Source organism: Chlorocebus sabaeus, chromosome 12 (assembly GCF_047675955.1).
Source record: "Chlorocebus sabaeus isolate Y175 chromosome 12, mChlSab1.0.hap1, whole genome shotgun sequence".
Lineage (NCBI taxonomy): Eukaryota > Metazoa > Chordata > Mammalia > Primates > Cercopithecidae > Chlorocebus > Chlorocebus sabaeus.
This window is the reverse complement of record NC_132915.1, coordinates 92,393,170-92,418,201: the sequence shown is the minus strand read 5'-3', so window position 1 is coordinate 92,418,201 and position 25,032 is coordinate 92,393,170. Positions and strand designations below refer to the sequence as shown.

General features: G+C 41.7%; 1 protein-coding gene across 6 annotated transcripts in view; it reads right to left on the bottom strand.

Annotated features, from left to right (window-relative positions):
- The window catches only part of MRRF (mitochondrial ribosome recycling factor), a 64,585-nt gene that overhangs the window by 14,059 nt on the left and 25,494 nt on the right, over positions 1-25,032 (bottom strand). For 5 of the 6 annotated variants that reach the window (XM_007968164.3, XM_007968165.3, XM_073021897.1 and 2 more), the window contains 2 exons: positions 24,859-24,977; positions 17,989-18,080 (listed from right to left, as the gene is read on the bottom strand). In XM_007968164.3, coding sequence (XP_007966355.1) covers positions 17,989-18,080; positions 24,859-24,977 — 211 coding nt within the window. The remainder of the gene's footprint in view (positions 1-17,988; positions 18,081-24,858; positions 24,978-25,032) is intronic. The other variant, XM_007968166.3, reaches the window with a different exon arrangement.

The window sequence follows — 25,032 nt, the reverse complement described above, 5'->3', positions numbered from 1 at the left end:
ACGTGTAAAGAATATAGCTCTTATAGGATGAAAAAAAGTGATAGTATTGAAAGAAGAAGGCAAAGACTATCCCAAAAGAGAAGGCTGGAGAGGCCGGCAAGAGAAAGGCTTTGTAAGCCCTTCAATGTCACAGTGGGTCTTAGTAAATCCACTGACAGCTCAACAAAATATGGTATAAGCATATAATGTTATTCAGCCTTAAAAAGAAATGAGAATGTGATATGTGTTATCACATGGATGAACCTTAGCATAAAAAACACTTAGCATAAAAAACATTATGCTAAGTGAAATATGCCAGACTCACAGAGACACATATTGTATGATTCCACTTACATGAAGTTCTTAAGAGTTGTCAAATTCATAGAGACAGAAAGTAGAATAGTGGTTACCAGGGGCTGGGGGAAGAGGGAAGTGGGGAGTTGTTTAATAGGTAAAGAGCTTTGCAGGATGAAGAGCATTCTAGAGATTGTTTATACAACAATGTGAATATACTTAATGCCACTGAACTGTACACTTAAAAAATGACTAAAATACAAGCCTGGACAACTCAGCAAGACCCCATCCCTACGATACACAATAAAATTAGCCAGGCATCATCATATGTGCCTGAAGTCTCAGCTACTTGAGAGGCTGAGGCAAAAGATCACTTGAGCCCAGGAGTCTGAGGCTGCAGTGAGCCATGATTATGCCACTGCACTTTAGCCTGGATGAGACAGCATGATCCCATCTTTTTTTTTTTTTTTTTTCTGGAGATAGAGTCTTGCTCTATCAGCCAGGCTGGAGTGTAGTGGTGCGATCTCGGCTCACCGCAACCTCCGCTTCCCGGGTTCAAGTGATTCTCCTGCCTCAGCCTCGTGAGTAGATAGAATTAGTCGCAAGCCACCATGCCTGGATAATTTTTGTATTTTTAGTAGAGACGGGGTTTCACCATGTTAGCCAGGCTAGTCATGAACTCCTGATCTTAAGTGATCCGCCTGCCTAGGCCTCCCAAAGTTCTAGGATTACAGGCGTCAGCCACCGCGTCCAGCCTGACCCTAACTTAAAAAAAAAAGAAAAGAAAAAAAAGACTAAAGCAGTACATTTTAAAAATGTGTATTTTACATTAAAATAAGAAGAAACTTGATTAGATTTTTAGTTTGTGTAGACAGCAATATACAAACCAGATCTAAATACATGGCAAGAGTCTGACCAGGAGCCTCTAGGTAGGTAGACGGGGAGCTCAGGATCCACCCTTTTGCAGTTTCTTGGCTGGGTGAGGAAGCCTTTTCCGCTAGGGTCAGAGAGCCTCTAGCACAAGGCAGGGGTTTTGGCCGAGCTGGCAGGGTCATACTTTGTTTGTACAAGCTCCACCAGGCAGATCTTCCAGTAACATCCTGGATGGGGGCCTTCCTGAAAAATTCCTTGAGTATGTTCCTATGAACAATAAGCAGAGGGCATGCCCCACTGCTAACTCACACAACAGAGAATCCCACTGACTGAAATGATACTTCCTATTGTTTCAAAGAGAATGTGACACATGTACAAAGCTATACACCAGGTGTATATCAGAGGAAGTCACGCTCAGCTCAGGTAATGATAGCAAAACAGTTGTAATGCAACAGACACGCAACTTCAGAAGGCTCTTTGGACACTTAAAGGGGGCTTTAAAATGTAGAAAGGACATGGTTTAGGGCCAAAAAGACCTAGGCTGAAATTCCAGCTCTGCTACTTGTTAGCTTCAGAACTTTGAGTATGCTATTCAACCTCTCCAAACTCAGTTTTCTCCTATACAAAATGGGAGTAAGAATATTACAAAGAGGGTGGAAGTGAGGATTAAATGAAATAATGGGGGGCAAGTACTTGGCGTGCTGTCAATATGTATGCACTGTAAAAGCTCAACAAAGGACAGCTAAGTTATTATTCTTACTACAGAATCTCTGGGACTTGGGGAGAATAGGATGTGAGCAGTGAGAGAGAAAATGGTCACAAAGGATTTTGCCACTTGCAGCTTAGGCAACTGAGGGGATAGTGAGCAGACAGAAACAGAACGTGAACAGAGGAGACCAGTAGGCAATGGGGAAAGCGGGGGACATGAATTCTGCTCCAGCAGCTGTAGGGAGCAGGTTAAGGGAGAAGGAAGCTGCACTTTCAAGGAATGGCATATCAAGATACACTCCTGACACTGCCACTGACAGAAACCTTGCCACCTCCTCCCTGGGCTTCCAGGACTCCCTCTACGGGAGCATGGGCCTGAAATCAGCAGCACCACGTGCCTGCTTCACTGTTTGCTGGTGGGAGCTGCCCTATGCCTTGGGGCTGCGGGTCCTGAAGGAAATGTTTTTGTTTGTGTAGCCTAGCCAGATTTCCTATGCTTCTAATGACACCACTCTCGCCTCATCCCACTAGCCTGTTTTACATACATTAATGTATCATAAAGACATTAGATCTTCTGTAGGTATCCTTTTAGCCCAAGGAAATCATACATTTTGGAAGGACTTCTAACACCAGTAGTAATTTTAGTTCTCTCTGGGGACACAACTGGGCACCTGCTTTCAAAGGACTATTCTGTGACTGATGCCTGGTTAAACCAGACATACCATCCCGAAACACAGCCCAGCCCAGCCTGACTGAATGAGAAAGGAGGTTGCGGTCAGGGGTCACAGCTCCACATTCCCAGCTGAGTGGTCTTAAGTCACTTGTCTTCTCTTTCCCTGTCGCCACAGAAGGATGGAAACCCCAGTTTTGGGGTAAGTGGACATAACTCTTGCCTCAGCTCCATCATACATGCAAAAAAGCACAATTTGGTGGTCAAAGCAAACCTGATTTCCAAATCCAGCTCTGCCACTTACAAGTTGAGTACCTGTGGACTTTAATTTTTCCTCTCTGAATGCAAGGTTGTCAGGTGAAGCACTTAAGAGAACAGTCTCTGAAGTCAGACTGTTGGCGCTTGAGATCCAGATCTATCAGTTTTCAGCTTTGTGGCCCTGGGCAAGTTATTTTACCTCTGCATCAGTTTTTCCATCTGTCAAATGTGTATAATACTATTTACTTAACTGTTCTCCTCTGTTCCCATTCAGTCCCTCTTACAACAACTTAATTATTGTGAGAATTAAACAAGTTAATAAATGTGCTGGTACATGGGATGTACTCAATAAACATTATCTGTTATTTCCTCAACCGTCAAGTGCAGAGGGATGAGGGAGGCTGTACAGGATTTTTCCAGTGTTATGAGCAAATGAGAGAAGATAGCTAAATGACTTTGCATATATAGGTAATAAACTATTTTAAGTTCTCAATAATATTATTAATAAAAGTAATTGTAATGTTTCCTACTAGGGGAGAACATAGCATAGTGGCTACAAGTCCAGGCTCTGGAGAAAGACAGCCTGTTCTTTCACTTATTAACTGTGTGACACTGGGCACAAAAAATCCCATTCCTCTGTGACTTAGTTACTTCATCTGTAAGATAGAGATAATATACTGATCTCAAAAGGATGTTACAAGTATATTAGCTAATACATAAATGGCACCCGGAACAACAGTTGGCACAGTGTTCCAGAAACAATGATTACATTATTGCATACTTACTACACGCTAGGCTCTGTTTGAGGGCCTAGGAATACAGCAATGAACAAAACTGACAAAGTTCTTCCTCTCTCCTCTCAAAGCACTCACATTCTAGTGAAAGCGAGACAGACACAGTAAACAATTAAGCAGACAAAATGACACAAAGTATATGAAGAAAATAAAGCAAGAGAAGGAGATAAGGAGAGACCACATTATTATCATGGTAAGGCCCACTTATATTTGCCCAGCCACCTGACCCCAATGTCATCTGCTCCCCTTCAATACTAATAATAACGAAAACTGTTGCAGAGTCATTTCCCTGTGTCAAGTTCTGAGCTGATGCATTCTCCATGCATTAGCTCAGTTAATCTTCATAACATTCCTGTGACATTAGTGGTATGAGTACCTGGGTTTTACAGATTAGAAAGTGGACAGACTGGGCAACATGGTGAGACCCCATCTCTACAGTTTTTTATTTATTTATTTTTTTTTGAGATGGAGTCTTGCTCTGTCTCCCAGGCTGGCGTACAGTGGCATAATCTCGGCTCACTGCAACCTCTGCCTCCCAGGTTCAAGCGATTCTCCTGCCTCAGCCTCCTGAGTAGCTGGAACTACAGACACGTGCCACCACATAAGGTTAATTTTTGCATTTTTAGTAGAGATGGGGTTTCGCCATGCTGGCCAGACTGGTCTCGAACTCCTGACCTCTGGTGATCTACCTGCCTTAGCATCCCAAGATGCTGGGATTACAGGCGTGAGACAGTGCCCAGCTACAATTTTTTTTTTTTTTTTTTTAATTAGCTGGGCAAGGTGGGGCATGCCTGTATTCTCAGCTACTTGAAAGGCTAAGACTAGAAGATCCTTGAGCTCAGGAATTTGAGGTGGCAGTGAGCTATGATCATGCCACCGCACCCCAGCCCGGGTAACAAAGAAAGACCCTGCCTGCGGGGAAAAAAAAAGTGGGAAGTGGGGGTTCAGACAGATCAAGTAACCTGCTCAAGGTCACACAAAAAGTTCTTGGCAGACATGGGATTTGAGCCCAGTATAGCCTGACTCCTGAATTCCAGGCCTTCTGCTCTGTTCCTCTCTTGTTGGTGCTAGACAAATCTAGCAACTATTCTTACCAGTGGTGGTAATAATAGTACTATTCTCACATTAAGACCGGCTTAGATATATAGTTCATGCTACTCCCCGACACGTCCAAGAGTAGTGGGGAGAAAGAAGAGAGGGAATTTGTGAAGGAAAGAAATGGAATAGTGATCTGATCTACGGTAGTCAACCGCTAGGTACCATAAATAGGTGCATGATACAAGGCATGGAGAAGAGAGGACGGGCAGGGACAAGAGAAACCTGTACTTTTGTTTGCAATTTTTGCATAAGTGTTGGTGGCAACTTGCTCTTCAGCCTATCCTCCACTTTTGATTCTTGACTGAACGTCCTTGTGTACTTCAATTGGTATATCTACGCTGGGAAGAAGCCCCATTCCACACACTTGGGACCTGCAATAGCAAGATGCACTCCTAAAAAGCCACAGGCCAGGTGAGATGCAACACTGAACACAAGACAGGTGTTCAAAAACTGCATGAAGGCTTACCCAGGCCTGGAAAGTAGAAAGAAACAGTGTACTGGAACAAACCAGGAGAATGAATGGCCCTGCAAACGCAGCAATGGCAAGCAGGCAGTGGGAACAAAAGGGCTAAAGCAGCAGCTGCAGTTGCTCAAATGCAGTTTGTGTCTGCCCCAGCCCAAGTCAGGTCATGAGGCATTCATCTTTGAGGGTTTTTTTCTTTCAATATCCCTAAAGGTATGTGGGGGTGTGTGTGTGTGATGTAGAAAAGGGTATTACCAGTATTTCCTGGAATGTGCAAACTATAGACACTACTCTGTAACAAGATCCACAAGGCAATATAGCAGCTAGCACAGGTAGGCCACAGAACTGAAAGGAAGTAGGTTTCAGGTCGGCAGCCCAAGGAGCAAATGTGGTAACATGGTAACAGCCCAGGTTTTGGAAACAGACAGATTCAAGTTTGAATAACGGCTCCTTCACTTACTAATTTGTGACCATGAGCAAGTTACTTAAACTTTCTGATCCCTAGTTTCCTCCTCTGTATTAAATCCATCTCAAAAGGGCATTTCTGGACAGCAATGCGATCACCATGAAAATACGTACACAACTTTCGGAGGCCGAGGTGAGGATTGCTTGAGACCAGGGGCTCAAGAGGAGCCTGGGATACACTGTGGGACCTCATCTCTACAAAAAATTTAAAAATTAGCCAGACTTGGTGGCTTGTGCCTGTAGTCCCAGCTACTTAGGAGGCTGAGTGGGAGGATCGCTTGAGCCCAGGAGGTCAGGGCCACTGACTGTGACTGTGCCACTGTACTCGAGCCTGAGTGGCAAAAAACCTGTCTCAAAAAAAACAAATTAAAAAGTATACAAGATATTAAGTCAAAGGGGGAAACAAAGCAAGTTGTGGTATTGTAGACATTTTATCCCACTTATGTAAACTAAATATATATATATATAGGTTTGCATATTCATCCTTTGAAATCTGGAAGGATACACTAACAATGGTTACTTCTGGGAAGAACAACTGGGGAACAATAAATGAACTTTTCATTATACTTCTGTAGGATTTGAATTTTTGTAATAAACGTATGTTATTTTTGCAATTTAAAAAGATGAAAGCCATATATCTGATAAGAGTCTAATATCCAGAATATATAAAGAAATCTTGTAACACAAGAACAAACAATCCAATTATAAAATGGGCAAAGGACTTGAATAGACACTTTCCTAAAGAAGATATACAAATGGCCAAAAGCACATGAAAAGATGCTTAGCACCATCAGTTATCAGGAAAATGCAAATCAAAACCATAATAAGATACCACTCCACAGCCTCTAGGATGATAATCATAACAAGTGTTGGCAAAGGAATGGAGAAACTGAAATCCTCATATATTGCTGGTGGGAATTTAAAATGTGCAGTCCTTGTGGAAAAGTTTGGAAGTTCCTCAAAAAGTTAAACATGGAGTTGCCATATGACCCAGCAATTAACTGGTCATAAACCACTCCTAGGTTTATATCCAAGAGAATTAAAAGCATGTTCACACAAATGTCCATAGCAGTGGTATTCATTTAACAGCCCCAAAGTAGAGAAAACTCAAATGTCCATCAACTGAGGAACTAATATATAAAATGTGGTATAGCCATACAATAGAATACTATTTCGCAATAAAAAAGAATGCAGTATTGACACGTGGAAGAACCTTGAAAACATTATGCAAATAGAAAGAAGCCAGTCACAAAAGACCACATATTGTGTGACTTCATTTACATAAAATGTTTAGAACTAGGAAACCCACAGAGACAGAAAAGTGGATTAACAATAGCCCAGAGCAATCCCTAGGAGAAGGTTCTGGGGGGAAAGTAAGGAGTGCCTGCTGATGGGTAGAGCGTCTTTTTGGAGTGATGATGAAAATTTCCTAAAACCGATTGTGGTTACAACTGGTTGCACACCTCTATGAATATATACTACTAAAAACCATTAAGTTGTACACTTTCAATGGGTGAATTATATTTCAATGAAGGTGACAAAAATGCTATATGCCTATCTAGTTCTCACCATTGAACAATATTTGTATCCTAGGTAGAAAGCCTGATGACAGGCAGCATGCCTTATGGCAGTAGAGACAGACAATACTCCCCCACAACAGTTAATAATCACCATGCAGGCCAGGCGTAGTCTTATGCCTGTAATCCCAACATTTTGGGAGGCCGAAGCGGGTGGATCACATGAGGCCAGGAGATCAAGAGCAGCCTGGGCAACATGGCGAAACCACGTCTCTACTAAAAATACAAAAAAAAAAAAATTAGCCAGGCGAGGTGGCGCATGTCTGTAGTCCCAGCTACTCAGGAGGCTGAGGCAAGAGGATCGCTTGAACCTGGGAGGTGGAGGCTGCAGTGAGACGAGATCATGCCACTGCACTCTAGCCTGGGCAACAGACAGAGATTGTATCTCAAAAAGAAAAAAAAAAACACCATGCAGAGAAGTCATAGAATACTCAGTAACGATGGCTAGCCTGATCATGACAATTTAAAAAATAATATTAACTCTCATTTATTGAATTTCTTTCCTTTCTTCACTGGTGTCAAATCTATACTGCTGTCTAAAGGTTCTCCCTGTCTACTCCTGTTCTCTTCTCCCCTCTATCCTTCACAGGAGTTTCTCCCAACAAATCTTCACAAAAGTAAATATTCTATGATCCCATTTTCAGGTGAGGAAATCAAGGACAAGAGAGTTGAAATAAGTATCCTAAAAGCACAAAGCTCTTTCTCCTGGTTTTCTTTTTAGAGTTTTAGTGACTGCCACCTTGGCTCCTGTAGCTGTCAACTGCACCTCTTCCTAGCTACACAGCTTCCCCTCTGCATTTACCTCCACCTAGGGACCATCCTGCCCTGCCTCACCCAGCTTGCTCTCCCTGGAAAAACCTGGTCATCATTCGTGAGAAACTGCACATCAGCGTATGAGAGGTGGGGGGGAATAAACACCTGAGAAAGAATTTAGGCTGAGGAACTATAACTCAGGGCTTTTTTACTGTTATCTAGGACACTCCCTGGTCTCAGTGGCATTCTCCTTCCTATCAACTTGGAACAAAGTCTGGGGGAAAGAGCCTAGTCTAGCCATAAAGTTTATCATCCCCAACAATGCCCAGAGGAAAATGACAATGGCAATTATCTAATGATCTTGAAGCTTTAGGAAGCAGTTCAGTGGGCTGAGAGTGCCAAGGAGAGTCAAGGCTTCTTGCCTCTATCAGGAACGTAAAGAAATTCTCATGCCATAAGCAGGACTAGACACTAAATTTTCTTATTTGGGATATACCTTCCAGGAGATCTTGCTCACACATAACTCATATTCAAAGAACAAACCAAGTGCTTATTAACAATCAAACTACAGTATGTCCGAGCAACTTAAATTCCAAGATACTTCCAACATAATGACTCAACTCCTCCCGTCTGTAAAAATGGAGGAAAAAACAGGGGAAAAAAAGAACATGGGGCTTCAGGAAGGTGGTTAGTGAGGAAGAGAAGAAAGGAGGGTATTAAGGACTAAAAGAGAAATCAGCAAACAGAAATAAATTATTACTTATTGGTTTTACTCCCAAAAAAATCAGGAAAAGGACATTTCCAAGAACTCCTTAACCAGGATTATATAACAACAAATACTCTAAGATAAAGGAATTAAAATTTAAGTACCTATGATATGCCAGGCCTCACACTATGAGCTTCATATAAAATATCCTATTACTCTTCAAAACCATAGATACCATTCCCATTTTACAGATAAGGAGGCTGAAGCTTCAAAAAATTGAGCAACTTGCCCAAGTTCACTGCAGTGGGCATGAAGGTATGCAGCTCAGATCACCCTCCATGAGAACCTGCTGTGAGGGGCACAGATGCCTGACAACTTCCAGGCCCCACACCTTTGGATCCACTGTGACATTCCTGCTGAGATCACATCAAGGCCACATCCACTGTGCTTCTCCCAGTCAATGACCATGCATGGCAGAGGTACTAGAGCCAGGTTCTTATGCCTAAATGGGGCTGCTGTAGGGGCAATCTTTGCTCAGGAATGCCCCATCAGCCTGGCTGCACTGCAGTGTGAGTCTCCCTCCCCACAACCCTCTTCCTTCCCCTTCTCCACCAGTATCACTCCTGCACTAGGTCTGCTCCTGTTCCCTCTCCCCTTTGTCTTTCACAGACATTTCCTGCACATCTAATTCCATCCTGGCATCTGCTTCTCAGAGGACCCAAACTGACATACCCACAATGACAGAACAGGGATTTGAACCCAGGTCTGTCTAACCCCAAAGCCCATCAGTCTCTGTCTAACCACAGAGACAGATTAATTGATCAATAAATTATGTTGCTAAGTCCAACAATCTCAGATGTTACCTTCTGTGACCCCATCACTCCCTCCCCTCTTTGAGATACTTTCTTCACTTGGTTTCCAGGACCCTACACTTTCCTAGTTCTCCTCCTACCTCACTGGACACCTGTTCTCAGTCTTCTTTGCTGGTTCCTCCACATCTCTCTGACCCCCAAACCTTGAAGTGAAGTGTCCAAGGCTTAGTCCCCAAACCTCTTCTTTTCATTACCTACATTTACTCTCTAAAGTAATCTCATCTAATTTCGTGGCCTCCTTTACAAGTTCATGATTCCCAAATTTATCTCTCTAGCCCACATCTGTCCTCTGAACTTCAGGTCCATATATTCAACAGCCTACTTGACCTCTCCAATTAGATGTCCAGTAGCACCTGAAAATAAATATGGACAAAATCTTCTCTTCCGCCAGGTGCAGTGGCTCATGCCTGTAATCCCAGCACTTTGGGAGGCCGAAGTGGGCGGATCACTTGAGGTCAGGAGTTCGAGACCAGTCTGGCCAACATGGTGAAACCTCATCTCTACTAAAAATCCCAGCCTTCCGAGTAGCTGGGATTACAGGCACGTGCCACCACGCCTGGGTAATTTTTGTATTTTTAGTAGAGACAGGGTTTCACCATGTTGGCCAGGCTGGTCTCAAACTCTTGACCTTCAGTAATCCACCCACCTCGGCCTCTCAAAGTGCTGGGATTACGGGTGTGAGCCCGCACCTGGCCCTCATCTTCTATTTCTTTTTCCTCACTCACTCTGCTACAGGCACATGAGCCCTCTTGCTGTTCCTTGAACATCCCAGGTAGACTCCTACCTCAGGGCCTTTGCACTTTCTGCTTCCTCTGCCTCAGTGCTGGATACAGGCATGGTTTGTTCTTGTACATCCTTCAATTCTCTGCAAGTATCACCTTCCTCTGAACACTTCATGAACATCTACTTAATATTGAACCACCACCATCCCCACCTTCACAGTATCCTTTATTTCCTTTTACTGCCTTATTTTTCTCTACAGAGAGAAAAATATGACCATCTGACACACACAAACTATATGTGTGTGTTGTTAACCATCTTCCCAGTAGATGCTCCATTAAGGACAAAGGCTTTATCTGGCTTATTCAACTACTTTATCATCAGTGTCTAACACTATGCTTGGCATATAATAGGTACTCAATAAATGTCTGTTGAGTAAATTTATGAATGTCCTACAAGTTTTACATTTCAGCATAAAAACTCTTCATAAAAGCAGACAAGTGGTTATCTGGGACAGAGGAAGAGGACTGAAGACTGACATGCAAAGGGGCAGAGGATAACTTTTTGGGGTGACTGAACTGCTCTGTATGTTGATTGGGGTAGTTGTTACAGGGACACATATATCTGTCAAAAGCCATCATCACATATACTTGAAATGGATTCATTTTATTGTATGTAAGTTATACTTTGATAAAGTTGAATAAAACTAAATAAATACACTATATCCCAGGCTGCCCCTTGAACCAAAAAGTGCAGACAAGTTCACTGTGAGATTAGGCATCCTGATGTGAGTTTTGTAAATTATGTTCCACATAGCTTGGGTTATTATATAATTAAATTTAAAAACATCAACTGCTATCCTTTGCTACAAAAACGAAGAAGCAAACGCAAAATAAAAACAGAAAGTACTCTCAGAAGTCCACGGATGCAAGAATACAGACTTACAAGTAAAACAAACCCAAGTTTGAATCCTGCTCAACTCTACCTTTACTAGCTAAATGAACCCAAGCAAGTTATCTAACAACTCAGGCTGACTTCGGTCATGCATAAAAAATAGGGAACAGAATGAGTTCAATAATAGAGTATAGAGCCTAGAATACAGTATGCACTCAGTAAACAGTCACTTTCCTTAATATTATTATTGCCCTACAGTGAGCCAGGGAAGGCATTAAAATACCAATCGCGTTTCCTAAAAGAGCCACATCAAGTCTGGGTCTAAGTACCAACAGAAGGGTCACTTGGGTGTGTTGCAGATGGTTTTCTGGCCCTGAAATGTCCATGTCTCTAAGAAGCACAGTACTAGGCAGTGATGTTGCAAATAAGCACTCAATCAAGGGCAACAGCCACAGCATCCCCCACATTCTGCATTCACTTCTTTCCCAGGCACAGTCCCCACGCCACCACTTCCCACTCCCAGCAGAAGAACAGGAAGTAGGCCTTAGAAAATCATTCAGAAATAGTAAAAGAGAAAAAGTTTAAACTAAGATACTTGACATTTGGGAACTGGTTAAGTGTAAAATGCCAACAGTACACCTTTAGAAAAAGAGTGAGGAAGAATTCTCACAACAGAGAGCAATGGTACACTGTTTTTTTTGTTTTGTTTTGTTTTTTGAGATGGAGTCTCGCTCTGTCCCCCAGGCTGGAGTGCAATGGCGCGATCTCCAGCTCACTGCAAGCTCCTCCTTCCAGGTTCACGCCATTCTCCTGCCTCAGCCTCCTGAGTAGCTGGGACTACAGGCACCCGCCACCGCGCCCGGCTAATTTTTTGTATTTTTAGCAGAGATGGGGTTTCACCGTGGTCTCGATCTCCTGACCTCATGATCCGCCCACCTCGGCCTCCCAAAGTGCTGGGATTACAGGCGTGAGCCACCGCGCCCAGCTTAAGTTTTTTTTTTTTTTTTTAGGTACAGACCACTATATATAGTACAATCCCATATCATTAGAAGACAAATGAAGGAGATACCAGACATATGCTTGATTTTGCATTGGAAAAAAATCTAGAAAATCAAGGTACTAAAAGTGGTTCCCGAAGGAGAAAAGGATGGAGACATTTTCTCTTTTTTTTTTTTTTTGAGACGGAGCCTCCCTCAGTCGCCCAGGTTAGAGTGCAAAGGCACGATCTCAGCTCACTGCAACCTCCACCTCCCAGGTTCAAGTGATTTGCCTCAGCCTCCTGAGTAGCTGGGATTACAGGCACGCCCTACCACGCCCAGCTAATTTTTGTATTTTTAGTAGACATGCAGATTTATCGTGTTGGTGAGGCTGGTCTCGAACTTTTGACCTTGTCATCTGCCTGCCTCAGCCTCCCAAAGTCCTTGGATTACAGGTGTGAGTCACCGTGCTTAGCCTCATTTAAATATTTTATGTAATTTTATTTAAAATAAAACCAACAGAGACACTGATGAAAGAACTGGAAGACAATCAAGGAAAGACGTAACCTTGGTGAGGAATGAGTCAATCATACGTAGTTTTGTTTCCTGGGTGAATTCATAGTTTCCTTATAGCATTTATTTAAAGCCAGGCATGAACTCAGCAATCTCAAACCAAAGAACCACTATTCTACTTAGTGTGGTTTTCCCATAGATATTTGGTAAAACAATGAGTAAGGGAATGTATTCTTATTTGTTTATTTGTTTAGGGGCATAATGATGATGTGAATAAGGTGGAGGCAGAAACTTGGCCTGAAGAAAATGAACCCCTGATCAAAACTTTTCAGGGCCCCTGATTAAGGAGCGAAAAGATGGATATTCCAGATAAATCTTCTATCAGGAGGCAGGAACAGTAAGAAAGGCAGTAACAAAGACCCCAATTCTAATCCTACTTCTGCCACTTACTAGCTATCTGATATTGGGCATCAACTTCTGTGAGCTTCAGGACTCTCATCAGTCAAATGAGCCTAAAATAGTCTCTTCACCACATAATCTTATAAGAATTTGGGGAGAAATTGTGAAGTGTTCGCTCAGCACTTTTAGGCATTATACCTCTAATTTAGGTGGTTGATAAATGGTACCTAAAATGTAATTGCCTGAATTGGAAAAATAGAAGAAACTATTTCAGTATATCTCCATCAACAGGAATGTTTCAAAAAAAAACCAATCCAGTTGACTAACTTATCTACATAAAAATCACTGCCAGAGAAGCAAACAAAAGCTATCCACACTGTCAGTGGGAAAAGATATAATCCAGAGCCCCTAAGACTCAATGGTTATTTACCTGAGGAGATAGCCATGATAAAAAAAAAAAAGAAACCTCACATACTCTCAGAGGCTGTAAAAAGAGGACTTGGTGATAAGGACCACTCAGACTCCAAGCCTGACTGTTACTGATTTAGGACTTATCTTCTACCTACTTCCCCAAAAGATCAGAGGCAGATTATAGTTAAGAGTCACATACTCAGTAGACTCATTTAAATAAGAATATGAGAATCAGAGGAATGTAATGAGGGTGAGGTAATAGGTGAGATCTGTTTCCATTGAAAATAAAATTTAGTTCTGGGTATCCAGAGTTAAGTCAAAAAAGCAAACCTACAGACTATCATTAGGCAGTGGAAGAATCAGGATCAATCAGAGGAGGCAAATTTTCCTAGAACTAAACTCAAACTTTCATCATCAGAAACTGATCTTAGAGACTGGGCACGGTGGCTCACACCTGTAATCCCAGCACTTTGGGTGGCCAAAGTGGGTGGATCACTTGAGGTCAGAAGTTCAAGACCAGCCTGGCTAACATGGTGAAACCCCGTTTCTACTAAAAATACAAAAATTAGCCAGGCATGGTGGCGGGCGCCTGTAATCGCAGCCACTTGGGAGGCTGAGGCAGGAGAAATGCTTGAACCCAGCAGGCAGAGGCTGCAGTGAGCCAGGATCGCACCACTACACTCCAGCCTGGGCAACAGAGTGAGACTCCATCTCAAAAAAAAAAGAAAAAAGAAACTGATCCTAAGAATGTATGCTTCCTATTTCCCCTACCCCTCAAAGTTCCAACTTAAGATTTGATGTGTTATTTTCCTCCTCACAGCTTTGTCAATTACCAGCTGTGTGACCCAGAACCAATGCCTCACCTCTCTGAATCTCATTTTCTTCATCCCTAAAAAGGAAAGATGCTCCTATTTGTGAAAGGGGATGATGGAAATAGCGTATTTGCTAGCATTAATTGAGTGCTGACTAAGCATCAAAAGCTTCATGTACATTATCTCACTGAAATCTCCCAATAAGCATATATGGCAAGTCCTGCAAATTATCATTTCACAGACAAGCTGCCTGAGATTCAGAGAGGCAGAGACAGGTGCCACTGTCACACAGCCAAAGAGCAGGAAGTGCTGGAACTCAATTTCATGCTTATGTGACACCAATGCAAAATTTAAACACAAAATTTAACCATTATACTTTTCTGCTTTCCCGAATATGTAAGGCACCTAACCATTCCTGGCACATAGTAGGTGCTCAACCTATTAGTTCCCTTCCTCCCTCCTTCCTTTTCTCCTAAAATTATATAACATGTAGAAAATTAAAAGTTTACTGAAGTATGTTTATATAGTTTAAGGAAATCATACCACTTAATTTATTTTCTCTATTAACCTCACCACATCTCTGCTTATCATTATGCACTAACCTATTTTACAAATAAGGAACTAGAAGGCAGCAAACAGCTAGGGCAACGTGCCCAGAGTCATATGGAAGTCACTGCTAAAACCAAATAAAAACCTTGATCCTCTTACTTATAAATCAACCTTTATCCTCTCACATGACACGGCCTCCATAATAAAGAACAGATCATTCATTTTTTTTATCTGGAAAACTACCAAACGTTATAATTCAGTAAGGGGCCTCATGACCCCACTACCTTGTCAAAGGGAAGAAAGTATATAAAAAATGAGGTTTGCAGGAGCAGACGGTTTTGGTCTATCAACTTTCTCTTGGATTACACCCATTCACCAAAATAAAATAATGTAAAAAAAAATGTAACAGATCCTCGTATCTTTGGAAATTCGAGTTAAACTCACTGATCTTTCAAACTTACATACAATGCACCAACAGTGATCATTTACTCCTGTGGGGCTGCAGAAATGCATGTTGTCAACCAGATCTTTGAAAGAAAAATGTGATACACAACTGGGTCACCTTAAGAAGAATCTAAATCAGCAATGAGCATTTAGTAGCACAAATTCATAGCCCCATAGAATTTTGGAGCTTCAGAAAGGACCTGGCAGGCCACTAAGAACAATCCCTTCATCTGATATGTGAGGAAACCAAGGCTCAGGGCAGTTAAGTGGTTGTCCGAGGTTTCACAAACAGGACAGCAAAAACTAGAAAATAAACCCACTGAGTACTACCTATTACCCTTGTAAATCTTGCTTCTAATGTCCATGCGTACCTTTAGCACTTTCCAGAATTACGCATCTACACAGAAAATACAGGAGAAAGTTAACAGAAAAACTCAGGCTTCAAATCCTGACTGCCATTTACTTGTCAGGTGATCTCAGGCAAGTCCCTTAATTTCTCTGAACTTCATGTTTTTCATCTATAAATGTGGGTCCTAGTAATTTCCGGAAGCTTGATGCAATACAAACAAGGGACCTGGCACACAGCCTGTGAGCTCCATGAAGGCATACATCACGTCTATACATCCCCAGCAGAGAGCCTGGCACATATACATTCTCGGAACATTCACTGAGCAAATCAATGAACTTGCCAAACAAACTCGAACTATCTGGTTCAAGCAGGAAGACTTGAACCCAGGTCTATCTGCTTCTTAAACATTAAGTTATATTGTTCCCAATTCACATGATTTCAAAGCAGAGTGTTAATTCAGCCTCACAGAGTACTGAGAGCACAACGGAACAAGACAGCTATTTTCTGGCCATGAGGCAGGAAAAAGTTCAGTGTGGGAAGTTTCTGAACTCCCCATGTTGGGATTGATTCTTGTTGTTTGAATGGGTATGGGTACATCATGAGGCTTTGGAATCATCTAAAACTGGGTTTGGGTCCAAGCTGCGGCACAAGTTGTGTGGCTTCCACACAAGCTGTGTGGCCTCAAAGGTATGACTTTACCTCTCCGAGCCTAAATTTCCATGCCTAGGAAAAAATCTACTTTACGGGGATTAAAGACAAATGTGGCAATATACGTAAAGGAATACAGGATAATGCGTGGCAAAAAAAGACACTCAACTAGTGTTCAACTCCATTTCCCTTTTAGTTATCTGGAAGCTTCGTTCATTAGGTCTTTGTTCAAATGTCCCTTTCTTCATGACCCTCCCTATCCATAATAAAAGCCCCAAATCTCTCTATCCCCTTACTTTGCTTTTTTTACTTCATTGTCCTTACTGTCACTTGATATTCCATTATGTACTCATTTACTGTGCCTATGCAACTATTAGGGAAGCCTGAGGAAGAGAGGGACTTTTTGTTGTTTCTTTTGTTTACTGCTATATTCCAACAACTAAGAAAGTATCTGGTATGCCATTAGTGCTTAATAAATACTTGCTGAAAGACTGAACAAGTTAATTCAACACTTATTTGGGCCTTGTTATATATGAGGCACTGTGTAGGAATAGGGATTTAAATATTTTGCTATGGAATCTGAGATGTGTCTCACTTGGACTGCTGCAGGAGCCTCCTGACTGTTTTCCTTGTGTCCACTTTGTTCCCCTACAGTCCAATTGTTAAATCAGCAGCCAGAGAGACCCTCACATAGTCAACATCAGATCAGGTCACTCCCCTGCTTAAATCCCTCCACTGACTTCGCATCACAATGAGAATAAAGCCCAAACACTCACCAGGACTTACAAAGACTAAACCATCAGCCTCTACTGACTAGTCCAACCTCCTCTCCTACCACCCTCTCCCTGCATTTCGCACACACTGGCTTTTTTCTTTCTCAAAAAGGCCAAGGTCTTGTATTTTCTCTTCTTTTTTTAATTTAAAAATGAACATTTTATTTTTATTCACCTAAAACTTTTAAATTCTAAAAAAATTAGCTGGGCGAGGTGGCGGGCGCCTGTAGTACCAGCTACTCAGGAGGCTGAGGCAGGAGAATGGTGTGAATCTGGGAGGTGGAGCTTGCAGTAAGCCAAGATCACGCCACGGCACTCCAGCCTGGGTGACAGAGTGAGACTCCGTCTCAAAAAAAAAAAAAACCTTTAAGTTCTATATACTTATATAACTAACAATATTCTGTTCTCATGCCTAAAATTCTTCAACTAGCAAGGACTAATGTAAAAAAAAAAGCTCTTCAAAGAATATAAGTTAGAGACTACCAGTGTCAAGGTCTTTTCAGACTTGCGGCCTTTGTGCTTGCTGTTCACTCTGCCCAAAATGCTCTCCGCTAGGCTGGTTCTTTCTCATCATTTAGCTCTCAGCAAAAATGTTACCTCTATAAACAGTCTTCTCAGGATAAAGGTGCCCCTGCCACCATCATCCTTACCAAGTCACTCTCTATTGGCTCCCACTGCCTTTTCTTGCCTCATGGCATGTCATTATCTGGAATGACTTTATTTATTTGTCCTACCTTCTCAACCAGAATGTAAAGTATGTAAGGACAACAAATTCTCAAGCTTACTGTTGCAAACCTCACATCTGGTACACAACAGGCACTCAATAAGTATTTCTGAATTAGTAAAGTGATCTCAAAAGATGTTTGCCAGGGTGAAAGGTGCAGGCAAGGTATGTTATTGGCCTACTGGTATAGTAGGGTGTTTGCTGGTTTCCTTCTAAGGACAACCACTCCATTTCATTAAAATATGTGAATTTCAGCCAAACTTACTGGGGAATGGGCACCCGAATTAGCGTCCCTTCCACTTCTGGGTTCAGATTCATTCCACTTTCTCTTATAGCCTTGATAGCTGCAGCTGTACACTGAAAACCAGATCAAAAGGTAAACAGAATTAGTAAATAATTATTACCAGATGCAAGCCCTCTGTCGATAACTGGCAACCCATCTTGGCAGAACATGGAAACATTTAGTTCTGTTACCAGCAAGATCAGGAAGTTACATTGGTGTAGAGTGCTTTGATCAAGCTGAATAGCAAACTATGTCCACTCCTGGTACCACTGTACTGCAGGAGGAACAAAAAGAAAGAAGAAAAAATAAAAAGAAAACAGCTCTGCTTCTTTGAAAAGATTTCAATGGTTTGAGGCAACACAGATCAAAACCACAATAAATCCTCAAGGGAGGGGGGCTGGTCTCTGCAAAGATTGGTGTAAAGACAGATGAAAGATTTCATACGTAAAAAAATCCAGTTGACATTTTACACTCAAAATATACCAGTGCCGATTTGGAATGAGTAAATAAATTTAACTCATTCACATCTGCACTCACACCAAACTCACTCATATTTTGGAATGCAAAATGAATCTCTGCTGGTATATGCTCCCGCAAAGGTAGTGTGGTATACTAGCTTAAAGCATGGGCTTTGGAGTCAGAAAGATCTCAGTTCAAATCCCAGTGCTGGTAACCATGTGACCCTGGGCACATGGTTAACCTCTCTGTACCTATATTTTGTCATCTGAGACCATGTAGCACCTAAACCTCAGAGAGGTAGTGAAATAACATGAGCGATGCATCTTGCTCTGTGCCTGGCACATAGTAATACTCAGGCAAGGGCAGTTATATAAACATATTATATACATTTATTATACAAAGGTAAGAATGCATAAAACCCCCAAACAAGGTGGAGTTGATGTCCTCATGTAGCTGAGGTACTGCTATCCTGCCCAACATCCTTCAGGGGCTTCTCTGAAAGTTTGCTCACTAATGGGCCAGCTGGCACACTGGCACACTCATTTCCCAAAGTGCCTCACCTCATACTCAAGCAACATTATAACTACACCTGGTATGTAATCCTAAAGAATAACAAGAAAGCAGTGTGTAAGAGAGATCCTTTCAGTGGCCTGACAATGTGGAATTCATGAAAATAAAGCCTCTGACATTTTCAAAAGAATTTTAGGCTTGACCAGAGCCAATCCACATCACTTGGATTCAAAGGCCAATTCCTGCACTTGAGCTCCTCCTAGACTTTCTAATTTAAATGAATGGGGGTTGATACACACCTATTTTACTTTTCTAGGTTCTCTGCCCATAAAACTCATTCATTTCATTTTTATATAACCTTATTGCTACAGCTACCTGAGGTATTACTATAAGGTCACAAAGACAAACCAGAACTTCCACATACACATGCAGAATCCTCTTGGGAGGCTGTACACAGAATGTAACATATTGTGGCTACTACCTAAAATAGTACATTCTTTTTTTTTTTTTTTTTTTTTTTTTTTTCTGAGAAGGAGTCTCACTTTGTCGCCCAGGCTGGAGTGCAGTGGCGCAATCTTGGCTCACTGCAAGCTCCGCCTCCCGGGTTCATGCCATTCTCCTGCCTCAGCCCCCGAGTAGCTGGGACTACAGGCGCACACCACCATGCCCGGCTAATTTTTTGTATTTTTAGTAGAGACGGGGTTTCACCATGTTAGCCAGGATGGTCTCGATCTCCCGACCTCGTGATCCACCCGCCTCGGCCTCCCAAAGTGCTGGGATTACAGGCGTGAGCCACCGCGCCCAGCAGTACATTCTTAAAATAGTACCTCTGGCCACAGATTATCAGAGCTGGAAGGGATCTCTGACGTAACCAAGTCTCTTCATTATGTGAACAGGAACTTGTAGAATAGGGTCACACCCCCAAGAGTAGACATGGTCTTCCCTGACAGCCCGAGAGAGATGGTTTGAGGACCCCCATCCATCAAACTTCCAGTTACTGGCAGAGTTAAGAGGAGACTGAATAGGGATTTAATCCAATGATGCTGCTCTGCCTTTACTTTTTTCTAGATCCCAAGTTCAACGCATTCAATAATTATAACATTAAGGACGTGATTTTTCTTCTCTTTTTTTCTTTTTTTCTTTTTTTTTTTTTTGAGACAGGGTCTCACTCTGGCACTCAGGCTGGAGTGCAGTGGCATAATCACGGCTCACTGCAGCCTTGACCTCCCAGGCTCAGGTGACCCTCCACCTCAGCCTCCCAAGTAGCTGCGGGAGGGAAAAAAGAAAGAAGAGCTGGGACTACAGGTCCACACCACCACACCTGGCTAGTTTTTGTATTTTTTATAGAGATGGGGTCTCACCATGTTGCCCAAGCTGGTCTCAAACTCCTGGGCTCAAGCGATCTGCCCACTTCAGCCTCCCAGAGTGCTGGCATTATAAGCATGACCCACCATGCCTGGCCTGATTTTTTCTTAAACAGCCAAATTTAATTTGGAATTACGTTTGCGGTATAAAGGTTATAATCAAGGTAATAAAAGAGCTGAATAAAGAAATAAAATTAATTTTTCTCTGCAAAATAAATGCCATCTTTCTTAAAAAAGAAAAAACAAAAAAAACCACAGAGTCTAAAGCTAACAATAAAGAGAGAATCTCCACTATGAAGGGGTAATCCAATCTCAAGTCTTTCAATCCTCTACTATAACTTCTCATGAATGACTGATAATCATTACTATAATACCCCATCACCACTACCTGCCTTTCACAAGCTGACCCAAGTGTTTCCATACAACCTTCCCCTATAGGCACGAGGGCACCGACTACTGACACCAAGCTGGGCAGGAATTATGCCTCAATATTTACATCTTCCCAGTAAAAGTTAGAGTGCCAGGTACATGGTAAGTGCTCAGTAAAAGCTTGTTGATTGAATATATTAGTGATTTGGTTCAGATCTATTAGAAAAACTCATTTCCTTTACCTCATCTATATAACGGCTCAAAATCTTATTTTATACTTCAACTTTTCTATGTCTTTTCATATTCAGAAAAATCGTGATTCAAAGTTTTATTTTACAAAGAAAACTACTGAATTCTACATATTTTTTCCTTTGACATGGTACAACACAGAACCTCAGGGAATTAGTCATGTTCTCCTATGACATCTGAAAAACTCTTTAGTTCAGACTAAGAGGCATACGTTCCTATAGACTTTCCATTTCTTATGTGTCATCCCTTCAAGGAAAGGATGCTCCACAGTAACACAGGGCAAACAGGTTGCTCTCAAATGATGATGTAACTAACTGGTTGTGGCTGCTTGCAGTAGTGTATTGAGAAAAATCACAAATCTCATCTGGAGGTCAGGCAGAGAAGAGTGATGTGATCAATCAGTAGTGTCTGCCTTTGTTATTCTAAGCTAATCTGTGCTAAGTAACAACAACAACAACAACAAAAATAGGACTTTTGTAGACAGGTGAACAAGTCCTTGAGAATTTGGATTCAAGTCAACTCTGCTAGTGCCCTATCAATTACTGACCTTCCATTTTCTTCATATCCCAATGTAAAGTCAAGTCTAAGAAAGTAGACACATAGTCTGTCTTAATAATCAGTGAATTCCCAGCACCTCAAATAGAAACCAATCACTTGTAAGGACTCAAAAAATATGTGCTGAATTAATGAATGAATGGTGAAAGGAGCATAGGCTTTTTCATGTCCAACAGAGATATGTTCAAATCCTGGCTCTGTCACAACAGTGTGTACCTAGTGGAGATATTTTACTTCTTTGAGTCTCAGTTTCCTCATCGATAAAATGAATAAATAATGCCTAATTTTACAGAGTACCTGTACTGATCATATGGAACAAAATATGAGAAAGAGACTAGCGACAAAGGAGACAATATACATTCATTTTCTTCCTTCCACAAGAGCAATAATGGAGGCTGCAGAGTTGTGTGTGTTTTTTTTTATTTTTTATTTTTTTCATTTGCCTTGTTTTATTCAAATCATGCTGTGGTTTTTATTCCCTTCTTTTCTTTCCCATCATTAACTCTAGCTGCAGGCAAGTTTATGGAAGGCAGCAACTATGTGTATCATTTATCAAGCAGGACACATGTTAAACAAATGCAACACAGTTTTCTGTCTTTAATGCATTCAAAACGATTATGCATGTAAATCTGCATCGTGTCACTACAGCGTGACACAGAAATGCTCGGGTTTGGAAAGAAAGCCAACTGTATGTGAAACAGAAAGAAATTACATAAACACAGAGAGGATTAGCTCAGCATTTTAAAGCTATGAACCTGGGTACTCTATGGTCAGCTTCTAAGCTGGAGGAAGGAAATTTTTAGTTAGAGCTATTTGTTTAGTACGTACAACAGATGAGATAAAGGAATTCAAGACAATGTAACTCACACTTCCTCATTCTGTCCCTGTAAATGAACCTCTCTTCTGATTTTTCCAAAACCCATGGAATTCTAACTTGAACAAATGGCAAAGATGTCTGAGTTGAAAAATGAAGATATACCCCAACTTCCTAAGAAAAAATTAAGCTGTTAATATCTCCTCCTGCTTCATAAGATGCTCTGGTGGCCAATCAGGTGCTTCTTCTGTGAATGCCATTTGCTATTTAATAAAAGAAGTGGCTGGCTCTGAAAAAGCAATCTGCCTGATGAGGTCTTCAAGCTGTGTAATTAGGAGGCTATTCCCTAAATTGGCCCGCAGTGCCTATGGGATTAGATGAACAAGGAGGAGAGGCCTCAGTGGTTCAGAGGGGGCTAGAAAGAGAAAGAGTTGACAGCTCCCTTTTCATCAATTTCTCTGTTCCTCAGTAACACCAGGAATGAGTGCCTCCCTTTTATCAACCTAATAACAGGTATTCATCCATTCAAGGAAAATTTACCAAATGATTCCATGTGCCAGGCACTGTGTTTGGTGTTGGACACATGAGCAAATTAGACATTCCTACATTCCAAGTTTACACTCTAGTAAAAGTGAGATGACAAATAAATGCGTACACAAATGTATACTAGTAATAAGTGCAATAAAGAAAAAGAATTGTGCTGTATAGGAGAACCTAGTGTGGAGGAATAATTCCGATTGGAGAGGTCAGGAAAGGCTTCTCTAAGAAGTGACATTTAAGCCATGATCCAAAATATAAGTAGCAATTAGTCATGCAACAGCGTTCCATGCAATGGGAACAGGATATGCAAAGGCTCTAAGGATGTAAAGGGTTTGGTGTGTTTGAGGAACTGAAAGACCAGTGTGGCTAAAGCACTGCACAAGGATGACAGTGGCACAAGACTGGCAAAACTGAAAAGACAGAGGCCAGATCAAGCAAAGCCATCTAGACCACAGTGAGGATTCTGGACTTTTTCTTAAAGATTGCTGGGAGTCACCAATAAATGCAAAGCATGGGAATGACAAATGACAAAATCTTTTATATATACATATTTTTACTTATTTATTTAATATACAAGATCTTGCTCTGTCACCCAGGCTGCAGTGCAGTGGCATGATCATAGCTCACTGCAGCCTCAAACTCCTGGACTCAAGTGATCCCCCCACTGCAGCCTCCTGAGTAGCTAGGACTACAGGCCAACCCACCTCACTAATTTTTTTATTTTTGAAATTTTTGTAGAGCCAGGGTTTCACTATGTTGCCCAGGCTGGTCTTGAACTTCTGGCTTCAAGTGATCCTCTAACCTTAGCCTTCCAAAGTGCTGGGATTACAGGTGTGAGCCACCATGCCTGGCACAATACATATTTTTCAAAAACTCATTCTGGTTGTAGTATTGGAGAATGGAGTAGGGGAGTGGTAACAGCACACCCTCACAGGTATGCCTGGCCCATTAGCTATCAGAGCCCCTTGATTTGAAACTGTGTGTTCACAGTAAGGGCGTTCCCTGTCTCCTACCTCTAGCCTAGTTTGTCAAATCCAACAGGTCCAACGTTGGTCTATGACTTTGAAATACAACTACTGAAACAGACAATAAGAACAGGAGGATTCCTTCACCTCATATTAGCAGATGAGGAAATGGAGGCCCAGAGAGTGAAGCAACTTGCCCAAGGTCAAACGGCCAGTTGGTGGTAGAGATGGCACCCGATTCCAGGTACTCTAGTACTCCTAATCCAGGCCAATTCCTAGTGGACCAATAACAAAAAGGCCAATTACCTTCCTCAACTATACTTAAAATCATAAAGCCTCAACGATGCAATGACCTAATACAACCCACCTTCCAGTTATGGAAGCACAGTGTTCCATGCAATATTCTGCAATGGTCAGTCTAGTATAAAAGGACTTCCTGGAGGGTCTACTCCAAATACTAATGCAGAGGTCACAAATTGGTGGCCCTCAGGCCACATTTGGCCCATTAAAATATGGTTTTATTTGCCTCATAGTCTTAAAAAAAATGGAATTAGTCATCAATATTTAAAGAATAAAGATGTGACATTAAAACGTGTGTTACTAGCTTCTTCTAGAAATAAAAATCGTAGTATCAGGTAACACTGATTACCAGGCCTACATTCTGCCTGGCAATGATCAGCAGGAGCTGGGCAGAGGCATTCCACTCAGACAAGGCACAGGCTCTCCAGGTCACCAGAACCTTTCCACACTGGCCAAACACCAATCACTGCATCTCCAGTATTGTTTTTCTTAGATGGGACCCGTTTGGGTATTCAAACAACTTACCTAGCCTCTGTAGCATTTATGTTTAACAGAAAAGGAATCTGGCAATGGGAAAAGAGCTTTGCCTTATCCTTAAGTTCTCTTTATTATGTCTTCTCTCTTGTTTCATTCTAAGCTGAAGGAACACTTACTTCCTCCTGATATGACCCAGTCTCCTCCATTCCAAAAGAGACCATGGAGAGAGATTTTAGCAAGGCCACCTTACCTCTGGGAAGCTGGCCATATTCACCAATATCAGCTGTGGCGACTTCATGGAGATCTGGCCAATCTGGTTTAAAGCAAGTTTCCCATCAGCAGTTACCACAGCAATCTTGTCAAGGGATCCTAGAAGAAAAATTATACAGTTTTAGAATCCCAAAGAACCTTAGTAGCCTCAAAT